At 40.1% G+C, this 22,145-nt stretch overlaps 1 protein-coding gene across 1 annotated transcript in view; it reads left to right on the top strand.

Annotated features, from left to right (window-relative positions):
• FRY (FRY microtubule binding protein) overlaps positions 1–22,145 on the top strand; it is a 168,086-nt gene that overhangs the window by 42,396 nt on the left and 103,545 nt on the right. The window contains 11 exon segments of the mRNA XM_015424198.1: positions 1,566–1,667; positions 4,356–4,459; positions 6,663–6,771; positions 7,059–7,145; positions 9,250–9,421; positions 9,744–9,876; positions 11,005–11,112; positions 14,014–14,269; positions 16,111–16,293; positions 18,419–18,505; positions 20,319–20,578. Coding sequence (XP_015279684.1) covers positions 1,566–1,667; positions 4,356–4,459; positions 6,663–6,771; positions 7,059–7,145; positions 9,250–9,421; positions 9,744–9,876; positions 11,005–11,112; positions 14,014–14,269; positions 16,111–16,293; positions 18,419–18,505; positions 20,319–20,578 — 1,601 coding nt within the window.

Below are 22,145 nucleotides of genomic sequence, written 5' to 3'. Positions count from 1 at the left end.
CTTGTAGTAAGATTTACTGTGGCATAGAAATATCTTTTTGGGAAGCAGTAGTAGAGCTGAATTAAATGAAGATATGAGTCAATTTGACACTGGATGCCTTAAGCGTTTTGCCTCTTCAAGTGGGTCACAGTAATTTTAAGCTGAGAACTCTGCTAATACATTCTGAAGTCCTGGACCTTTACAAAAAGTTATCTTCTTTTCCTTAAACACAAAGAGGGAGACATCATCCTGAATTCATAGACAGTTCAGTGAATATTAGGCAGCAGCACTCATTTTTCCTCCAGACTGCCTTTGATGTATATTTCCTCACATATAGTGACTAAAATACACAAAAGAAACTTGTAAGTATTGGAAAATTAAGGGTCCAGTTTTGTAACACATTCTGTAATGCTTTCACAAGCAAACAATAGTATTTGGCACAATTCAACTGGGGTTACGCACTTCTAAGTTCTGCTGATTTATGTGAGAAAGATGTAATCGGGTATTTAATTCTTCTGTTGAAATCAGCAGTATTTAAGAGTGCCTTCTAATGGCTGGATCATGCCACTTGAATATGTTTAAGTAGTGTAAATGATCTTGGAGGCAAAAGGAATTTTTATTTCTGCAGATTGCAGGTATGTGGGTTTTCAAGGTAAAGTTTGTAGGATGGACATAAAAATATTAAAATAAAAAATTCAATAAGTAAATGTGCATACTTTGAATAATTTATTTTGCCTCACAGATGTGGCTTTTGGAAGGATTTAGAATTTTGTTCTGTGGGGATTGAAGTGAAGAAACATAACAAGGAAAGTGATATTGGGAAGAGCTGATCAGGAAGGCACAAAACAGATGATGCAAACTGGGAGTTTGCATGTTTTTGATAACATTGAAGTTACTTTTTGATTTCTTTATGCAGTAAAGTCCTGGCCTTCTAGAATCCATTTATTTCTGTGAAACCATTAACACTTCATCTAATAGGCTCTGTGTCTTCACTGGTATATCCAGAGTTAGCTGAACGTCACTAAAGTCCATTGGGTTGCATCTAGTGGTACAGAAGGGTTCTTCCACTAGCAGAAGCATTGTTTCTTAGTATTACTTTATGTACTTTGCTTAGTACAGTTCTTCCCTTAGCCTCTGAGATCACTTTCAGTCTCAGTATGCCAGTGGATTTTGAGGAGAGCCTGGCTTGGGGTGCGATTTGACAAGTAATAGTGAATTCTTGAAGTTGAACAGCTGTGGTTCTCTATAATTTAATGCAACTTTCTTTTGAATATTATACAAACTGTATCTCTCCAGCTACAAAGTGTTAGCCCATACTTCAGATATTCTGGATAATGCTAGACAGAAGTATTTGATGTTCTAATGAAAACAATCATTCTAAATTTATACAGAGTAATCATAAAAATTCATAACAGCTTCATTTTAAAATATGATATTGAGCAGTGTGTTTATGTTAGCTTACACATTTAATGAAGCAGAGAATAGAAATGGACCACTAATATTTACTGTGTATCTGGTGATAAATTAGTTTCTTCTTTTGTTGTCATTCAAATAATTCCATGTCATCTTCTTTTTCTCCTATTTAGGCTTTGTATCCTCTAGTAACATGCCTGCTTTGTGTCAGTCAGAAGCAGTTCTTTTTAAACAGATGGCATATTTTCCTCAACAACTGTCTGTCCAATCTCAAAGTTAGTATCCCGTTTTTGTTATTGTTAATATTTTGTTAGCTTGCAGGGTGTATAGGGTGAATCTACTGCTTATTAGCTTGGCAGTTCTGAAGTGCAGGCAACATATTTTGTTTCTGATAGCTCTGGACATAACTGCAAATAAGAATACAGCTGGAGTGGCTGTAAGTCAGTCATAGAGCATCTGCTTTGTATGGCGAAGGTTCCAGGTTCAGTCCCCAGCATTTGTTGAAAGGATCCAGTAGCAGGTGATGTGAAAGGCCTCTGTCTGAAATTCTAGCCACTGCCAGTCGGACAATGGTTGACCTTGGTAGACCAATGGTTTGACTCAGTATAAGTTAGATTCTTGTACTCACATGGAGAGTCATAATACAACAGTGTTGCTAAAGCTAAGCAAATATTGGTCTTATGAATGCATGGATGGGTGGTTTCTGGGAACCCCATGTTTGTTTCCTTGGTTTTCATGATGGCAGGAAGGTGGAAATAAAAGAAATAAGAGAACAGATGAGGATTTCCCAGGAAGTAGGGCAGAGCTGGGCAGCTCTGCTCCTCTTTCCTCTTTCCAGACATAGGATTGCACTTCATAAGGCCCTGTGTCTCTACCACACCCTTAGATTGGGATGGTGGGTTGTAGCCCTGAGCACTGATATTTACCCTGAAGTTCCACTGAAACTCTTGGGGCTACCTAGTAACTATATTTAGAATCTGATTGGTTAATAAAAAATGTCCCATGACTTAGATTGTTTAAAAGGTACAGTAGAGAACACAATAAAAAATATGTGGTGCAGAAGAAAACTGCCTTTGCTGTAGGGTTAGATAAGGTGAATGAAGAGAGAGAGAGATGGGTTTGTTTATTTATTCTGCTGTTATGTTTTGTGAATATTTATGCATCACTGGATGGCTAAGCTTCCCTTTTTAACTAATTGAAATATGGCTTTTAGTGTCAAATTGATGTATGATTGGTAAGAAAAATAATTTAAGGGTCAGTCTGATGGCAGTTTTATGTTCAGCTGCTTATCACAAGTATGTTTTCAAAACAAAGCAACCCTGCCATTCGAATTCAATTTCCGCCTATTTTTAAAACTTGGGCTAATCTGTTTGGCTTGTGTGTGGTTTTTTTACCTACACAATTTGAATGTATTTATACCTTTGAAGTTTGAACAATGTTTGAATTGTGTTATTTATTTCATGCTGATCCTCTGTGTTAGCTTAATTGTCTATTTGAGTGCATTACTTAGTGTTGCTGCTGGGGTCCGCCCATTTCAGTATACTTGCAATGCTTGGCATACTACAGCTTTTTACTTGGGAAATGTGCTTAATCAAAACCCAGGCTGTTGTCATTACTGCACCAAAAGCAGGGAAACAAGAGGGAGGATATACATCAGCCTCAGTACGACTTCTTGTTACATTTCTGTATCACATGTGCCCTTGGGACAGTGCTCAAGTTAAAAGACACATAACAGAGTCATACAGCTCTATTAAGAGATCTCAGAAGACCTTTTTGGTCTTCACCCCCTTTAAGAGAGTCTAATATTGATCATTCTTAAGCTCCAGTTCACATCCTTGCCTCTTGGCTCATTGGGTGTAACCTGCCAACCCCTCCCTTTCAGCACAATTCTAGTGAGTTTGTTCAGAACAAGCAAGTCCTACAATGTTTTTTGTTGCTTACTCCCAGGCAAATGTACAAAGGACGGCACCCTTAGTTTGGTAAAGAGGCTTGTGCTTTCCAGTAACCATTCTTTTCAGTTAATGTTACTGGGACTTGGAGAGTATCGATGACATTGTTTTGGGACCAAGTAGTAAGATAACAAATCAGAGGTAAAGGAAAGCCACTTATTGAGGTTTTTATATATATAGGTATCTTTAAAAGGTGTAATATATGCTAAAGATTCTCATAGCTGTCTGTTTTAAATCAATAATGAGAACTACATATGTGCTTGTGGCATAAGATGCTGATATTCAGGTGGCAAAACACTAAATCCTGTTTTCAGCTCAGTTGTCTGCTTGCTTCAGAGATAGAAAAAGCCTGCCAGAGTTAATATTCTTACACAATATATGTGTGACTTTTGTTGCACTGAGGAATTAGATTCCAAATCTATAGCGCAAGACGCTAAATATGGAAAAAGTGACAATGCAAAAATAATGTTTGGTTGATGGCGATTGGGGAAACAAGGTCCTGAGGCTGCAGCACTGCTCACCCAATCTGAATCAGGTCCTCGCAGGAAATTTTAAAGAACTACAAATGCTTTAAAAATGGCATCGGTAGCCAGAGGACGAATGTGTGCCCTCTGTCACTTGTAGTTTGGCCCTCTGTTTAGGATTTCATTGCAAGTCTACGATAGCCAAATATTTACGACCCTACTAATTCCAAATAGGCGTATGATCCATGCTTTGTGAAATTCTCAACCTTCACAGTTTATAGCTCTGTTACCAAAAAAAGTGAACATAATCCTTCCCACCATTCCTGTGGTGTCCAAGGGCCTTGTGGTAAAACCATCGGAACACAATTGTTCGAAGTAAGTATTTAGAAAGTCTTTCAGATATGTATGAATCCAAAGGTAGAATGTATCTAGCCAGTAGTTTTGCATCTGTTCTATATGTAGTAAATAAATTAAAGATTTTGAAGAGTTTAGAAGGGAAGTGCCTGAAAATTGCTGTATACTTGTGGGTTTTATTGTTTGTTTGTTTTAGAACAAGGATCCCAAAATGGCTCGAGTTGCACTGGAATCTCTTTACAGACTGCTGTGGGTTTACATGATTAGAATTAAATGTGAAAGCAATACAGCTACCCAAAGGTAATGTTTCTGCAATTGCAATTTCACTGCGATCTGGTTTCATTATTATTGAAACGTTTCCCCTACAGTGGTCAAATGGTTTTATGAAAGTAACTTTGACCTAGATGAAGATCCCAATAATAAAAGATGAAATGTCCTTTTTTTAAAATTTTACCACACAACATTTTTGAGAAGAACCAGGATACTCTCTAAACCCATTTTATGGCATTGAGAGAAGTGGTGCTTTAACTGAATTTCTTGCAACTAAATATTCAACATTGTCAAATAATTTAATATCTTACTGTCAGACAGTGAAGTAGACAATTGTCAGTTGACAAGAACTCTTCTTGGGATCTTTATTTTCGTTTTTTTTCCCCTTGGGATCTTTCTGATTGCCCCAAGTGCAAGTGTTCTTCCTGATCAAGATGGCCAATCCACCTCTCTACCTTCCCAATCAACTGTAAGGACATTAGGCTTGCCAGTCCCTAGGTTACGATGGGAGTTTCCCTGGTTTTGGGGGCTTTTTCCTGCTACCGGCCAATTGGCCGGTGGGGAAACCCTGCCCCCAAACAGCCACGTCCCCTCGTGACTCCCCCAATGTGATGATATCACTCGGAACTGACGTCATTGTGCTGGGGATACTCTGGTTTAAGGGCAAAACTCTATGGGTTTAAGCCAGTTTTACCATAGAGTTTTGTCCTTAAACCAGAGTGTCCCCTCGTTACATCTCTGGCGTAATGACATCACTTCCGGGTGATGTCATCATGTCAGGGGTATCCTGGAATGCCTCTCAGATCCCCCTGCCGGAGCAACAAGGGGACATGGCAACCCTAAAGGACATCCTGTGATGCTTGTGTTGGCAATGATGTACCAGCACCAGTGTTCCCTGTGACATCTCTTGCAGTTTCATTTCTTCCCATTGTTCAGTATTCATCTTTGTGTGTTCCGTGTTGTATAGATATGAGCTTCCTCCACTGAAGGCCTCGGGCTCTGATTTTTAATTGTGTATTTAAGTAATGAATGAATTTGTGCTGTGGTACCATATAACTGTGGAGCTGCAGTGGCTCAAGTGGTTAAGACGCTGAACTGCAGGCTGTGGAAGGTCAGTAGTTCAGCAGTTCGAGACCCGGGTGCCGCATGATGGAGTGAGCTCTCGTCTCTAGTTCCAGCTCCTGCCAACCTAGCAGTTCGAAAGCAAGAAATTGCAAGTAGATAAATAGGTACCACTTTGGTGGGAAGGTAATAGCGTTTCGTGCGCCTTGGTGTTTAGTCATGCCGGCCACATGACCACGGAAACGTATTCGGACAGCGCTGGCTCTTCGGCTTTGAAACGGAGATGAGCACCGCAACCCTAGAGTCGGATTCGACTGGCTTTCGAGCAAGGGAATCTTTACCCTTACCTTTACCATATAACTACACACATTTTGTGCAGAAGGAAGTTCAAAAATGGCACCCTCCTCAAGAAATTAATGAACAAGTTCACAAGTTCTGGTGAACAGAGAGGAGTTTCTAAGGTATAAAAAGGAATTCTCATACTTGGATTCTGTAGTCGGTGTACATGTATGCAAGGTTGCCTTTTTGTTTGATAGATTGTGGCTAAAACTAGTGGAACTGTGCTAGATGAAGTGGAAGTTTCCCACCTGAATTTGCAACTAGCTCTTTTCCCCCACAGTTATCCCTGGCAATCAGTATATACTCAGGAACATTATATGTATGGGGTAAAGAGGGTTGAAGTGGGAGGGGAGAACTGGATGGAAAAAGCTTGCTTCTTACTCTTCGGCCAGCAGAAGTACCTTCCACAAGCAGGGGAAAAAAAACTCCATACCCTAGTATGGATATGCCCTTATTTTATTACACTTATGACCAAACTAGAAGTGATGGGATGAGTCATATGTATTTATCCTGCCTTGGTGGGGAGGGCAGGATGATGATAATGATAACAACAACAACAATTTATGTATGAGTCCTCTTGTGTATGTGTGAATAGGGGGGAGGGATTTGTTTTACAAAAGCACACTGTTGCTCACCCTTTGGGATGAATGATAGGCACTATGCCCTTAAGTCTCTTTTTATTTGAAGGGGGGGGGACACCTTTTCTTATAGGCTGTCTTTCATCTGTGTTTTTCCATTGGGATTTTTCCAGAGTACTTTCAGATGTTTAAAGAAGATGATGCATGGATTCCTCTCTAAGAATGAACCTGTCTCTTTTCTTTTTGTTTTACAGTCGGCTTATAACAATCATCACAACCCTTTTCCCAAAAGGTTCCCGAGGTGTGGTACCACGAGACATGCCTCTAAACATCTTTGTGAAAATTATACAGTTCATTGCACAGGTATGAAATGTGTTCGATCCAAGCAGTAGTCAATTTCTTACCCTTGCCTTCAAATAGATTAAGAAAAATAATTGCATATTGTGGTCTCTTTTCCATATATCAATAAAATATCAATGCAAGCACTGGCAAACAAGCAAGTGGGGGGAGGGATCCCATTCTCCAGCCAGCCTTGGAGTTCCCCACCTGCCACCATTGAGGTGGACGACAAACCTCAGCCATTTATTCTTTTTGGTGGGACTCATAGTTGATGTACTACAGATTTTATTTTAACTATTTTCCTCCTGTAGGAACGTTTGGATTTTGCAATGAAAGAAATTATTTTTGATTTCCTTTGTGTGGGAAAACCAGCAAAAGCATTTAGTCTCAATCCAGAGGTATGATATCAATATATGATAAGTGTTTTTATCAAAACATGTATATCCTTGCCTTCCCCTGCCCAAACACAAAAGAGCTTTATACTTATACGTCTGCAATACATAATGTATAGTTTGGTTGCATTGAGTGATTGCGCATGCATGCATGCATGCATCCATGCAAGAGAACGGATGAAAGACGTGAGAGGTGCTTTGCTGGAGCATGGAGGCTCACCTTCCCATCTCTGACATCTGTCCAGCCTTCGATTCCTTACAGTTCTTCTCCATGAGCACAAATACACAAAGAAAAGTCCCATAGCACACAAAATGACAATTCAGGGTTGCCACTTTCTGGAAGTCAGGGGAAGTCAGGGAAATGGAAATTGGTCAGGGAAAGTCAGGGAAACTGGTCTGAAGTCAGGGAAATTGTGATTAAAATATATTCAAGCAGGGGTCATTTCGTAGAAAAAGCGGTGCAGGAGCTCATTAGCGTAACTCATTAGCATAACTCATTTGCATATGCCACACCCCCTGACATCACCGGAAGTGTGTCAGAAGGCAACACCCACCGCTCAGGCTCCACTGGACTCTTTTGGATTGCTAGCTATTGGGGGGGGACACATGCAGATCTGTCCTTGCAGAGGAGGGAGGGCTTGTACCTGAATAAAACTTGGTCTTAAAGGTGCCACTGGACTGTTTTTTGGGGGGGGCTCTGCAACTCACCTGGCTGCTTCTTGCTCTGACTGAGGGCTGCTGGGAGCAGGGGGTGGGGCTTGTTGCATGTGCCCGCCCCCTGGGCTCTTTACTGCCAGAGCTCCGCTCCTGTGCGCTCCTGGAGGAAATGACCCCTGTATTCAAGCAGTGGATTTTTGACCTGGTGCTGCAAGAGCATGATCTGTTCCTGTGGCAACTGGAATAGAGAAGTAGCAGAGTACAAGTAGAACTCAATGATGCCCTTTCCCAACCATTTTAGATAGAACGTTTATATAATTTTTAGTGTACCTTTAAAACAACAACAAAAATGTCATGTCATTTGTTAGCATTCAGAGTTTACTTGAATTGAAGTTTGTATCTTGGTGTAATTTTTAGTGCAATTGCAAAACAGATGTTGCTGCAGTTAATGTTGAAAGAAGCTGATATTAAATCTCTTACTTTGACAAATATTTTTGCAGTTGAGACTTGTGTAGTTGTTGAGTAGAACATTTCCTTAAGCCTTGCATTAATGCAACACAACCTATTCATTTTTTAACTTGTGGTTATATTTGAATGGTGGTCAGGGTAATTGACAAACGTTGATCAGGAAAAGTCAGGGAAATGAAAAATAAAATTTTAGTGGCAACCCTGCAATTGCCCAACCCTAAGAAACACAGGTGGAAAAAGTTAGGACTGTGCCCTACTGCTGCTAGACACATCTTAGATATAGTCTTTACTAACTATATGAGTGTACTCAGTGATACTATTAATGGTACAAATCAATAGTTGAAGATGTGTAATGATTCTGTGAAATTACAGCACTTGGTTGTCAGTTAGTTACACAAACGAGGTCATTCTGTGAGCTGAAAGGGGTTGGGACAATGCCTGTCAATCCCTCTTAAATTCCTAAGTGTAAACCTCATCCTACCTATAAAACAGGCTGAATGCAAATAAAAGCTCTACTGTATGAACGCTACAGGGCAGGTACTTGTTTAAATCAGTTTTGCATTGACTAATGCTAAATTCATACCTGCTCTAGAGAATAGGAGTCAGTCAAAATATCCTGTTCCTTAGCAGCCTCGAGATAGTGATTTAGTGACACAAAACGAAATGGCATCTTGGTGTAGTGGTTAAATGTGTGGATTCTAATCTGGGAGAACCGGGTTTGATTCCCCACTCCTCCACTTGCACCTGCTGATGTGACCTTGGGTCAGTCACAAGCTCTGGCACAGCTGTTCCTGAAAGAGCAGTTTGTGTCAGAGTTCTCTCAGCTCCACCCACCTCACAGGGTGTCTGTTGTGGGGAGGGAAAGGGAAAGGAGTTTGTAAGCCGCTCTGAGACTCCAAGTGAAGGGCGGGGTATAAATCCAATCTTTTCTTCTTCTTCTTTAACAATATATTAATTTTTTAATTTTGCACTTCCTTAACTGCAGAGAATGAACATTGGCCTGAGAGCTTTCTTGGTCATTGCGGATAGTTTGCAACAAAAGGATGGAGAGCCTCCAATGCCTGTTACGGGAGCTGTGATGCCGTCTGGGAACACGTTACGTGTGAAGAAAACGTACTTGAGCAAAACTCTCACAGAAGAGGAAGCTAAAATGATAGGCACGTATCAGACATGGTGTAACCAGTTTATGAATTTATATACCAACCATGCAGATAAATTCATAAGTTACAAAAAAAATGTAGTAGACTGCCTGTCAACACCCATGTGGACTTTAAAAACATATTGTAAAAAATAATATCAGGTTTTATAAACATAGATTTTAAATATTGAATATTTGGAAACTAACAGTTTTATAAGATGAAAGGTATTTTAAAAGAAAAAATAACAGCAAAAATATTGTGGGAGTGTTTAAATTTGTTTTCCTCTGATGTTAATTTACATTCAAATTTTGTTTTTAATGAAACATTGTATGCTTTATAGGCATGTCATTGTATTATTCTCAAGTCAGAAAAGCTGTAGACAACATACTGAGGCATCTTGATAAAGAAGTTGGACGGTGCATGATGCTCACTAATGTACAAATGTTAAATAAAGAACCTGAAGATATGATCACGTAAGTGTAAAAAAGGAAATTATTTAATAGGAATTTATAATTAGTTCATAGTTTCAAACAATCATTTGTTCAATCTTAAATAAAATCACATTTAATGGTTGTTAAAATGGTTTTCTTGGATGAATGGCTTCTGAATTCTCCTGTTTCTGGGCCAGGCTTTATGTCAAATGACACCTGTGTGTCACAGTCTCCCAATGTTTTCTTTTCTTTTCATGAATAACAGCTGCAGAAGGCTGTGAGTTTGACTGTTTTCACATTAAAAATCTGTTGCTTTTCCACCCACAAGGGAAAAGATGCAGCATTTTGAGAGGGGTAAATGAAAGAGGGGAAGGGTTAGAAGGCTCGTTTCCCACTCCCACCTTCTGCATTTCCTAGAGTCCTGTTCCACAAACTCTGCTCTGCTTGTGATTCTTGTCGGACGTAAACCTATGCTAGAAGTAAATGACTTCTGAAGCATAAATCTCCTATACTTAGAAGGCTTTCTTTCAGTAGCTGTGATGTATTTATTATTTATTAATTTCGACTTATATCCCACCTTGCCTGACAAGCAGCTATAGTTTTGTATATTCTGTTTGATAGCCATAGAGACAAGTGGATTTAAGCCCTGGGTGCATGCACACACAATATAAATGGTCAACAACGCCTAAAATAAATCCTTGACAGTCTTTATTGATTTATTTCTTAAAATTATTTCAAGATCACATTAGATTATTATGACTCTCAAGGTTTGTACAAAGATTAAAAATACTGTAGAAGAACTCAATAAACCCCAAAAAGTGTATACACACACACACACACACACACACTATAACTAAGTGGAAAACAACAGCAAAAAAAGTTCCATATATGAGATGCTACTACAGAGAAGGCTCTGTCTCTCACAGCTACTTATTTGATCTCAGTGAACAGGGATACGCAGAATGGGGACTCTGAAGTAGATCTTAATCCTCAGTGAGGATCATATGGAAGACAGCAGTCCTTAGATTTATTTTTATATCTTAGATGTTTATATGTATATGGTTTAGTCCTCTTAGTAAAAAATAACAAAAACAAAAGCTGTCTTGTATATGTTCTTTGTCATATTTGAGCATTATGTAGTGATGAACAAATTCTCTTCCTCTTTTTCAGTGGTGAAAGAAAGCCAAAAATTGACCTGTTTAGGACTTGTGTTGCTGCTATCCCACGTCTCCTTCCTGATGGAATGTCTAAACTAGAGCTTATTGACTTGCTGTCAAGGTAAACTGGCTTAACCTTGAAAGACTAATCAGCTGCACTAGTTGTAAATGTTCTCTAGTTGCTGTAACTATGGGGCAAAAACTGCACATTATGTGGGAGATCACTCAACATATTTTTAATATTAAAGTACCTATGATAGGCTGCTGAATGTGTATAGCCTCCCTCTCTGGGTCTCTCTCTCTCAAACACAAAACACTCACTGATTCCAAAGTAGATGGAAAATGTATGCAGTTCAGTATGGGGACCTGTCAGCTGAGGATGGAGGAGAATTTCAGGAAAATGTCACATAGTAGATGGGATGAACCTCTCCCTCCTCCACAGCCTCAACCCAGATCGTATCACCCCAGAGTTACTTTTTAACATTAAAGAAGTCAGGAAATCTGATCATGGCTCTCCTACATGACATGTCGTTCAGCCCCTTGAAAGAACTACAGATAAGAGTGAACAGTTGTGTTGCTTTCAACTGCCTGTTTGAGTGGGAGGGGGTTTTCCAGTCTCCAGTCTCTATCTTGATTCTAAAAGCCATTTGTGTTGGGAATGTGTGTATTGCTGCTGAAGAAAAACAAATCTAAGGCATGCTTAGGTTTATGAAACTAGTTTCACTGTCTTTGAATCCTGGCCATATTGTTGTACTATCAGTGTGGATGATGCTTAACAGAGCAGATGCTTAAGCAAAACAACAACAAACCACTAAAGTTCCTTCTCCAAGGACCTTGCAGTCTTAATTAAGATGGGGGATGGGTCATGTAACCCAGGGAGAAAAGGAAGGGGGAAGGATCAGGGCAAAAAAAGGATACTTTTTAGCTTCATAGGGTATAGTCTTTTGCCTCCGTCTCAGATATTATCTGAGGAAATGCACCCTTACGAAAAGACCTGTTTTTAGACAACTGCTGCACTATGATGTTATTTTCCCACCTTATGTACTAGTTTTCAGCAGTTCTAATTTGTGACACATCAAGCCAAACGCAGCCTTCCAGTCATTTGTGTCAGCCCATTCAGTCCTGGATAAACTTCCTGTGTGTGCAGCTTGCTTGGATCTGCGAGAAGAGATGAATGTTTGTGAACAGTTGGCTTTTGGGTGCCTCATCTGATTTGGTGCATTTTGCCTGGTTGAGCTGCACAAAGTTGGCATTTCGTAAAATTGTTTGGGTCAAGATTTAAATTGCCGTTTTTTGGGAAGTCAGTCTTTCCCGATTACAAGGCTAGTGTGAAGAGCCTGCTGCATTCCTTTGTGACCCTTCTGGCACTGATCTGCTAATAAGGTCTGCCCTTACTTCAAAGACAAGAGTGTCCGTGCAAATAGATTATTCTAGTCACAGTTCAGTGTGAAACGTCATGCTCCTGGTATTTGGCAGTCTTTTGGCAGTTCCCAGCAAGAATCTGTACCTAAGTAGCTAGATGAAAAATTAAGGCAGCTGTCAAATGTCAACAGTCTCCTTTTATTGCAGATTCCCAAAGGAGGTTTCAGTCTACATAGGCTAAAGTGCAAAGAGACCAACATTAGCTTTCTCTTTGGGCTTTTCCTATCTGAATAAGCCTAAAAAAGACGATATCTGTTTCCTGTAATGTTTGGCCATAATTTGTACAGATGTTATCTGGGTGCCTCTTCTAGTAAGCAAAGTTACAAACAGACAAAGGCAAAAATAGTTGTTGCATTTCATTCAAGTTTTATCCCTAATTGTGCCAGTATCAGTTTTTACATGTTTCTCCTCAGAGACTTGTTTTCTTTTCCTGAAAACTGCAGGATTGGATTTTGGGTGTTTTTGTTTAAAAATGTTGGGTTTTTACATCTGTGCATATATATACAGCTCAACAAAATTTGATATGTTGTGCTGGAAAGAGTCGTGTACACGAGTTGACATTGTCAGTAATCAGGTTTAGCTTTAGTTACATTAAATCAGAAGAAGAAAATTAGTGGAGTGAATTGGTGTAGGGATGTAATATCTGTTTGGAGCATTCCATCCACATTAAGTATTATTACTATGCTGTAAGGAACAACAGGAAGCTTGCTCCTCCCACATAAAAGGACCTTCCGTTTTCTAAATTTAAGAACCAGAGTTTAGGTCATGTTGTTTAACAAAAGACAAACTTTAAATACACCCCCTGCCTCCACCCCCCAAAAAACTATGACAATTTGTATGATATGGAGTAGGGAATTGCCACCTTCACTAATGATTATTAATGGCAAACCCTGTGAATAATTGCAGGTCTACAGTTTGTAGAATGAAGCTGCTATATGTCAGTGTTCATGTGAGCTTTCACAGTTTAGTAATCAAATTACTAAGGCTGGAATACTGTTTAGATCTTCCACTTCGTTTTGCAATATGCATGTTTAAGCAGGAGTATATAATAAACCACTAACAATAATTGCCTTCAGAACTGCAAAAGTGTTGTGTTTTCAGTTCATTAATTATTGTATTGATTGTTTTCTTTGTCTTTTATTGCTGTTTCTTTTTGATGAATTGCTTTGAAAGCTTTGTAATGAAAATTAATTTAATATGAAAGAAACTTAGAAATGTGTACAATAAATGTACATTGAGTGTCTGCTGTTGCAGAGAAATAGTATGTTAACATGGATAAAATTATGAAATGTTTGTCTTGAATTAACACTAGGCTGGGTAGAATTGAGTCCAGTAGCACCTTAAAGACTAACAGGATTTCCAGAGTATAAGCTTTTGGGACTCAGCACTCCTTTCATCAGATATACAAGATCCCTTCATCTTGTATCTAATGAAGAGAGCTTTGTCCTTTGAAAGCCTATACTCTGGAAATCTTGTTGGCCTACAGGGTGCCACTGGAATAATTCTGCTAGCTCTTCTACTGCGGACCAACATGGCTGCCCCGCAAAAGATACTTGGGTAATTGCTCATTACTTTTCATACTCACTTTATTTTTAAACAGGTTGTCGATACACATGGATGATGAACTTCGACACATTGCACAAAATTCACTGCAGGGCCTTCTAGTCGACTTTGTCGATTGGAGAGAGGATGTGCTTTTTGGCTTTACAAATTTCCTGCTACGTGAAGTGAATGATGCGCATCATAGCCTCTTGGACACCTCCTTAAAATTACTGTTACAGTTGCTAACACAGTGGAAACTTATAATACACACTCCAGGGAAAGCCAGTGAACATGCAAAGGGCAGGTCATCAGAGGTGAGATTCCAAAAGTAGATTCGACAGTTCAAAATGTTAACTTTCTCTGTAAATTGTGTTATTTTCTTGACTTGCAATGCAGTTGTCATTATCCTCTTAATTCTGACATGGTTTAGCCCTCATATATGGACCAATATTATTCCTTGCGCAGGGGCCATGCTAATCTTCTCTGTATCGTTCCAATGTTAGTATATGTGCTGCCAAAGCGAGCACAAAAATATGGAACGCTTCACGAATATGCGTGTCATCCTTGCGCAGGGGCCAGGTTTTGCTGCTAGGTTTTGGGCAGCCTGTCTTGCAGTACGCAGAGAGAAGATTAATCTTAATCCATAATTCATATGTTCTAACCTTGGACGATTTTATTTTATAGTTCACTATTTTAGCCCATATCTGTGTGTGTATTTAGGGGATTTTTTGTATTTTAAGCTGGCGAAAGCCATTAATTAAACTTGATTGACTGAATATTATTTTGTTCCCTTGAATTATATAGCAGGGCTGGAGGGGGGAGGGTGATGCTTTCTTGCAAGAAGAGGCCTTTAGAAGTAAAGTTTTAGCTAGGTCTGTAATGGACATGCTTCATCTCAGTTGTGCATAAAAATGCAAATGTCTTTTTCTCAGTGTCCCATTAGCACTGTAACCCAAAGCTTGTATTTGCAGTTCTATTTGTTCTATAAAGAGACAAACTTTGTGGTTGCAGGAGCAATATCTTACAGTACAAAGATAGAGATCATCGTGTAAATGTTTTGGGCAACATCATAAATTATGTGCAATGGTAAAAGCAATCAGACTTACAAAATATAAATAATGAATCTCTTACTTATCTTGTATTTGCTCGCAACAATTACCTTTGCAATATATTGTGCCCAATGGTGCTGGGAATGGCCCCTGTAATGGGGGAGGTGATGAGTCTAAAGGGCAGGACATTTGTTTGGAATTTCCGTAACTGTTTGAATATTGATAAGCTTAAGGAGATCTAGAATAAAGGGGGAAGCCTTTTGTTTTTCACCTTGTATCTCTGCATGATTCACTGTTTTGGCCTTGCCTCTTTCCTTTCAATCTGTGCTGTGGTCTGGTTATTCTTCCATGCCTCTTCCACAATGTGACTAAATAATTCAGTTGATGCAGAAATGCAGCACAACTGCCTGTCCTCAGAGGAGATCTTCGTTGTGTCTCTGTATGATTCATTGGTGTGGCTTGGATCCTTCCATTTTAACTTTTCTGTATGTGGTGAATTCTGCCTCGTCTCTACAGCAGGAACTGGATAATTCAATCAGTCTTTATGCAGAGACAAAGCAGAATTATGGGCTTTCTGGTGAAGCCTGTTCATTCTCTGCATCAGTCCGGAGGCTGGGTATACATTCTCCCATGGCCAGCAGAGTGCTGGGCGTGCTTCTAAATATTGCTTTGGAGGAGGTGATCAATATTAAGAAAGGGCTGCCTGCTGTTGCCTTCTTGCCTCTTTTGTGGGTTTGCAGAAAGCTTTTGGTTGGTCTCTGTGGATAACTGGATGCTGGATTTGATTGCTTTATAATCTGATCTGACAGGATTCTTCTAATGTTCCCACGATTACATACCCTAAAATATAACCCTTTTAGGGTATAAGAATGAAATCAGTCTTGAATTTAAGTTCTTAAAAATAGTGTTATTTAGTTGTTAAAAGTGTTAGGCATACTGTTGGGTGTAGAAGCCCAAACCTAGACTTCCTTTGTGTATATTAAATGTTGTTGTTTCATGTTTTTTGATCAGCTTTAAAAAGAAATGTTTACTGTTTACTAGAATGTAGTGAATTCTCTGAAGCTATGGATTAGGGCAGAGCTCTAAACAAGTTCCTTGTTTTGCAGCTGATACCAAATGGATCCAGTCATAGGACACAGACCGAGCGAACTTCTTATTCTAATGTCCTACACGCTGTTGAAGGTTTTGCACTAGTATTACTCTGTAGCTTCCAGGTTGCCACACGCAAACTGGCAGTTTTAATCCTCAGAGAGATACGTGCTTTATTTCATGCACTGGGGCAAACAGAGGTATGGCTTTTGTTCTTTGTATATCAAATTCAGTTTACCCAAATAATTATAGCTTTGAAATACAATTAGTTTTGCCATATTGGCTTGGGGGGTGGGGTGATATCTTGACTACGGAAGTGTGCACACTTGTTCCCAAGTAAGTCCCCGATAAAGTCAGAGTGACTGGTTTCTAAGCATGCTACCATAGGATTGGATTATTTGTTTCCTTAGATTTTATTTGTATGACCACTGTAGGATTAACAAATTTATGGACTAGGTAAGTCTAAAAATTAATTGAATCTTACATGTGGAAAGAGATGGGTCTTCTTTGATTGGTACTCCAGTTTCTTTACCAGCATTTGTCCAGTAAATGAAAGATACAAATAGTGCATTCTTCCATACTGCATAATTTCCTATTCATTTCAGTAGGATTATGTGGATTGGTTGTCAGGTAGACTGCATTCAGAGTAGGTAAACTGATTCCTCCATCTGTTAGCATCTTTTGGTGACATTCACCAGGCTTTTAACCTCCGTAGAACTTCACATTAGAAAGAATAAGGCAATATGTCACTTGAAAGCTTATACACTCCGGCATTATTGGAAATCATCTTTCCTCTCTCGGTGTCTGGGACCTCCATGCTAGGGTTACTTAAAACAAAGAAATGTCACAGGATTGTTTCTCTAATGACTAAGCCAATTTCTTTTGTAACTTTGGAACTAGAGAGTGGGTTTTTTTAAATTATTATGATCAAATTGGATGATATTACTTGCCCATGTAGACAGCTGTGATACATAATACAAGGGTTTAATGCATTGCGTTTTCTTTTGCACAGTAAACAAAACAGATTTTTTTATTTGGTGAAGTACAAAGCATGTTCCTGGTTGAACAGCCCCTCTTAGTCGCTAAGCGCAGAACACAAATATTCATTCCACTGGAATGCTTTGGTAAACATTCAGCTCTTTGCTACAAGATGCCTTCTGGAATTTTCTGATAGGTTTCTGTCCTTCAAACATTGCTCTAAATCTAGTAATTAACTTAATGTTGACCCACTGCCTATGCTTAACTTAAAGTTACATAAAATAAAAGCCAACGTTTTGGTCACACACACTCATTGCCAGGCTTAAGTCTCGTCAAAGTTATAATTTGTGACAGAGTCTTGAAATCCACTGTAACTGCATTGATTGGTTAAATATTACATGAAATATATAAGAGGGGTCTGGCCAAACATGGTCAAGCATAATTATTGGGCTAAGCATTCACTTTGACAGTATGTTTATGCACGTTTGATATTTCCATCATCCATCATTTCCAAAACCATTCCTTCAGCATTTGAATTACAAATTCCTTTGTGCAGATGAAAAATTCTGGTAGACTACTGGACCTGAGTCAAGCCTGAGCTCTCCCTAGAAGTGATAATGACTAAACTGAGGCTATCGTATTTTGGTCATATTATGAGAAGACAAGTCACTGGAAAAGACAATAGGGCTAGGAAAAGTTGAAAGCAGCAGGAAAAGAGGAACATCCAATATGAGATAGATTGCCTCGATAAAGGAAGCCATGGCCTTCAGTTTGCAAGATCTGACTAAGGTTGTTAATGATAGGATGTTTCGGAAGTGTTCAATTCATAGAATCACCAAAAATTGGAAACAACTTGATGGCAGCTCTCTCTCTCTCTCACGCGTGCGCACACACGCACGGCCTGTGGAGCAAAATCACCATGGAATACACTGAGTTGGATACAACAATGAATAAGCAGGGTAGAAAATGTTCTGAGAACAGTTCCACTTCCACAAACAGTAGTGTAATGGCTGCAGCAACGTATAGCACATTAATACGATATTAACGAAATAATAATGGAAAATGGAATGTAAAACAGAAGTTTATCATGGTTTCATGACAATTTAGTTTAGTTTTGAAATTCTGTCAGAATAAAGGCTTTTCACTCGTGGAAGATGTAGTGAAGATTCAATCACTTTCATTTAGCGCCAGCAGACAGCTAGGACTGATGTCACATCACAGTTTTTCCTCTGTGTGTGTGTGTGTATCCATCATATTTACTGTGAAGTAAATCTTTAAGGTGCCATTGGAATTTCTGTTGTATTTGCTAAGGTACACTCTTAATTGTTGCTACCTTCGTATGTACAGGATGATGATAGGCCTATGATTGATGTCATGGACCAGCTAAGTTCTTCTATTCTGGAAAGTTTCATTCACGTTGCTGTTTCTGATTCAGTAAGTACCTTCTCACTTTCTGTGGGTTCTACTAATTGTGTATGTGCTAAATATAGAAAATCTATGCAGAGTTCAAACATGTTTTAGTAGTTTGAGACAAAAAGCATATGTATGCTCAAAAAGCATTTTCTTTTGGTTTAGGTGCCAAATTTTATTACTCAATAAAACACAGTCTTTAGGAATCTACTGTTAATATTTCAGTATTGAAATTGTAGCTGTACTGCTATTTTCAGTATGAGTAGACAATGTCTTTCAGAAAATCATTACAGTTGGTAATATAATTCTTCTTAGCAGAAGAGAATCGTAGGATCCAGCCCTATATGTTTTTATGGACTTGAGGACAATGGCGTCATGTTTTCTATTTTGGTAGTTTGATATGCCATATATTCTGTTCTATGTACTATATATCTTATGGGTTTGATTGTCATAATATTCATAACATCAGTTGTTATGAGGAAATATAATATATTGTTTATATATTCAGAGTGACTGATGGGGGTTGGTTCCTTTAGATTCCTTCAGAGGACTGACTCTTCTTTATTTGATTTTGTGCTGTTGCATTGGCTTAACCTTTCCTTTGTAAACTTGTTTGCAATCCCCCCCCCCAATTCTCTTAAAGCATAATTACATATTACACAAAACATATTCCCGAGTCCTGACCCAAATTAATTGGGTTTAGGTGTTTAATCTGGGTGTTTTACAGCTTTTAGCCTCACTGTTTCTTTTTAATGAAAAGGTTAAATAGTTAAGAAGTCACTGTTTCAGGAAGCAGAGCAGGTCTTGACAACGGGAAGCAGAGATTATAACACTAGAATCTTGGTTCTGTCATTTACTTGAGAATGTACTTCAAATAGTTCCTATTCAGCAGAGCACTTTTTAAAAATGCCTTGTTAATTTGAATCCTAAAACACAGTTGCTAATAAGATCAGTGACAGGTTCAGAAAGTGAAAACCTTCTGTCCCTCTAGGAAACATGCCAGAATCTTACAGGGGGGGGGGAGAGAGTCTGGAGGAAATTGCAGCTGCCTGCACTTCTTTGCGGAACTATAGGCCTATGAATAGATGCTGTGCATAATGACACTGTGAATTAGCTGGAATGTTATCAGAAACTTTCTAATCGAAACATAAGACCAAATGAGATAGAGCAAATTGCCTTGAGCTGTTATAAAACATCAGCATTTTCAAAGAAACCTTGGACAGGTTTCTGTAAAGGATGCTTTAGCAGTGGGTTCTGAAGTAGGCAATTGAACACTATAGCCACTCCCAAATCTAACTGTATGATTTTCACATGCAGATGATTGTGTTCTTTGTTGGATAATAAAGTGCTTCACTGGGAGCACAAATATCCCAGGAGAAAGAAAACACATTTCATCCCACAGACATCCCATTCTCATTGAAAGAAGGCAGTCCCACAGACTGCATGCTCAACTCTAGTCGTCTGTTCATCCAGTAGATGGATGGACTTGGAGTTACCAGATGCAGAAGAGGAGAAGGTTTGTCATGCAAGGGCATAAGCTTAAATTCCATCTTACACAGCCAGTAAAGGTACAGGAACAGTGTCCTCTTACATGTGCTTTCCCTAAAATGGTGTAGTGCAGATCCCTGCAGACTGATGCATCTTGCCATGTGTATGTTACCAGAAAAGAATGCACACTGAAAAGACCTTGGGAAGTGACATGCATATGAGCATTGAATTGGAGCACTGCTAGGTTTGTGTGGACATGTGGAAGAGAAGCTTATTGAAACAATGAAGAAATGCAGATCTCTGAAATACTTCAATAATTGTGTGTCTGTTGTTTTACTTCTTTCCACAGACAACATTACCATTAACACATAATGTGGACTTGCAGTGGCTGGTGGAATGGAATGCAGTGCTTGTCAATAGTCATTATGATGTAAAAAGCCCTTCCCATGTCTGGATTTTTGCACAGTCGGTCAAAGATCCATGGGTTCTTTGCCTTTTCAGTTTTCTAAGACAAGAGAACTTACCAAAGCATTGCCCTACAGCACTTAGCTATGCTTGGCCATACGCCTTTACACGGTTACAGCTGGTTATGCCCTTGGTTGATCCAAAGTAAGTCGTACTATTATTTCATTGCTTATCGGTTGACCGCTTTTTTGTTGTATATTTCAGTCTGGTTTTAGATTGTTGCAATATACCTGTTAGTCTTGGAAAAAATATCTTCTGAATGGATATATATGAATTATAATTTGTGAACTAGCATGTTCCAGTGCAGAGGGTAGGGTTACCGCTGTAGCTGAAGATCTCCCGCCAGCAACCTCCATTGCCTCCTACCATTCTCAGTTGTGGTGGAAGAAAAAAAAAACCCCTGCCCAGATCATATACAGCATGATGTCACTTCCAGGGAAAACTCAGATGCAGTGTTATGTCAATCTAGAAACTGCCATAAATGTGATGTTTTTATCACGCACAAGCATTTCCTTGATCAAAGTGGCATCACTTTTTTTCCCCCCCTGGAATTGATATCATAGCACATGCTGGCAGCTGCAAAAAAGAAAAATCAAGGTGTTGAAAAAAACTCCCTTTTTATTGTTATTCTTACTTAATCCCAAAGTGTTTCGCCTAAAGCTTCCTCGGGTCTTTCACAACAACAAGCTTCCAATCATACCTCACCCAAGCCTATGGCCATGGAGGGGCCCAGCCTTGACGTACTTACATCACTTTCTGTGTCGCTTCTGGAAGTGACGTAGGCATGTGGGGGTTATACCGGGCTTCCCTTGTCACTCCTCTTATTCTCAAGGAGAAAGAAGAGCAGCAAGGGAAACCCAGGGCAGGCCATTCTCTACACTTCATGTGGCAGCATAGCAAGCTAGTGGTGCTGCTCCTCTTACTCTCGAGGAAGAGGAGCAGAACCACTAGCTTGCCTCTGCCGGAGCAACAGGCATGGAGAATGGGCTGCCCCAGCGCCACCGCTTTTCCTGCCTTTGGCCCAAATGAGCAGCGCTCCCTCCTCGGCCCCAACAAAAATGCAGGCATGCTGTATGCTGGAACTCCCCAGGAAGGATGGGAGCCTTGGCCGTCTAAGGCCACTCACTCACCTGCTGCTGTGAGGCAGGGGATTGTGTCTGGACACCACCTTGGAGATCTCCTGGAAGCTGGTGCACAGCTCGGTAAAGCCCTGCTCTAGGATGCTGGTGCACTGGACTCCTCTGCTGGAAAGGGAGGGAGAGAGGTGGTGCCCCACAGGCTGAGCTTGGGGTGCTGGTGATCCCTCGGCAGTCAACCTGGATGGGCGGCGGCTGCTTCTGCTGCCACCACGAGGAGAGGGAAGACCAGAGCTCCTATTGGTGAGCGGTAGCGAGCTCCTCCTCCAACATGCCTGTCCCCGCCTCTGCACAGAGGAGTCAACGGTTTCTGTGGCACAGGCTGCCAAGCCCCATCCCCTGGCTGCCTCGGCCATGTGGCTGCCCCCGCCCACTGGCACCCGCTGCCACACTACCCTTCCCTTGGCAGCTGCGCTGCTTCGGAAGCTCCTCGGATGGGGTATGCTCCAGGGGAGAGCCTGCCGCCTGCCCTCAGTCTGCCCGCTGCAAGTGCCAAGGTGATCAGGGGGCCCGGGGGGGAGGGAAGTCAAGGCTTGGGGAGGGGCCCATAAAAAATGCTAGGGGGCCGGGCCCCG

This window comes from Gekko japonicus, unplaced genomic scaffold (genome assembly GCF_001447785.1).
Source record: "Gekko japonicus isolate JY-2015 unplaced genomic scaffold, Gekko_japonicus_V1.1 scaffold1403, whole genome shotgun sequence".
In the NCBI taxonomy this organism is placed as follows: Eukaryota; Metazoa; Chordata; class Lepidosauria; order Squamata; family Gekkonidae; genus Gekko; species Gekko japonicus.
The sequence above is the reverse complement of the archived record's forward strand: the minus strand, read 5'-3'. Positions and strand labels throughout refer to the sequence as shown.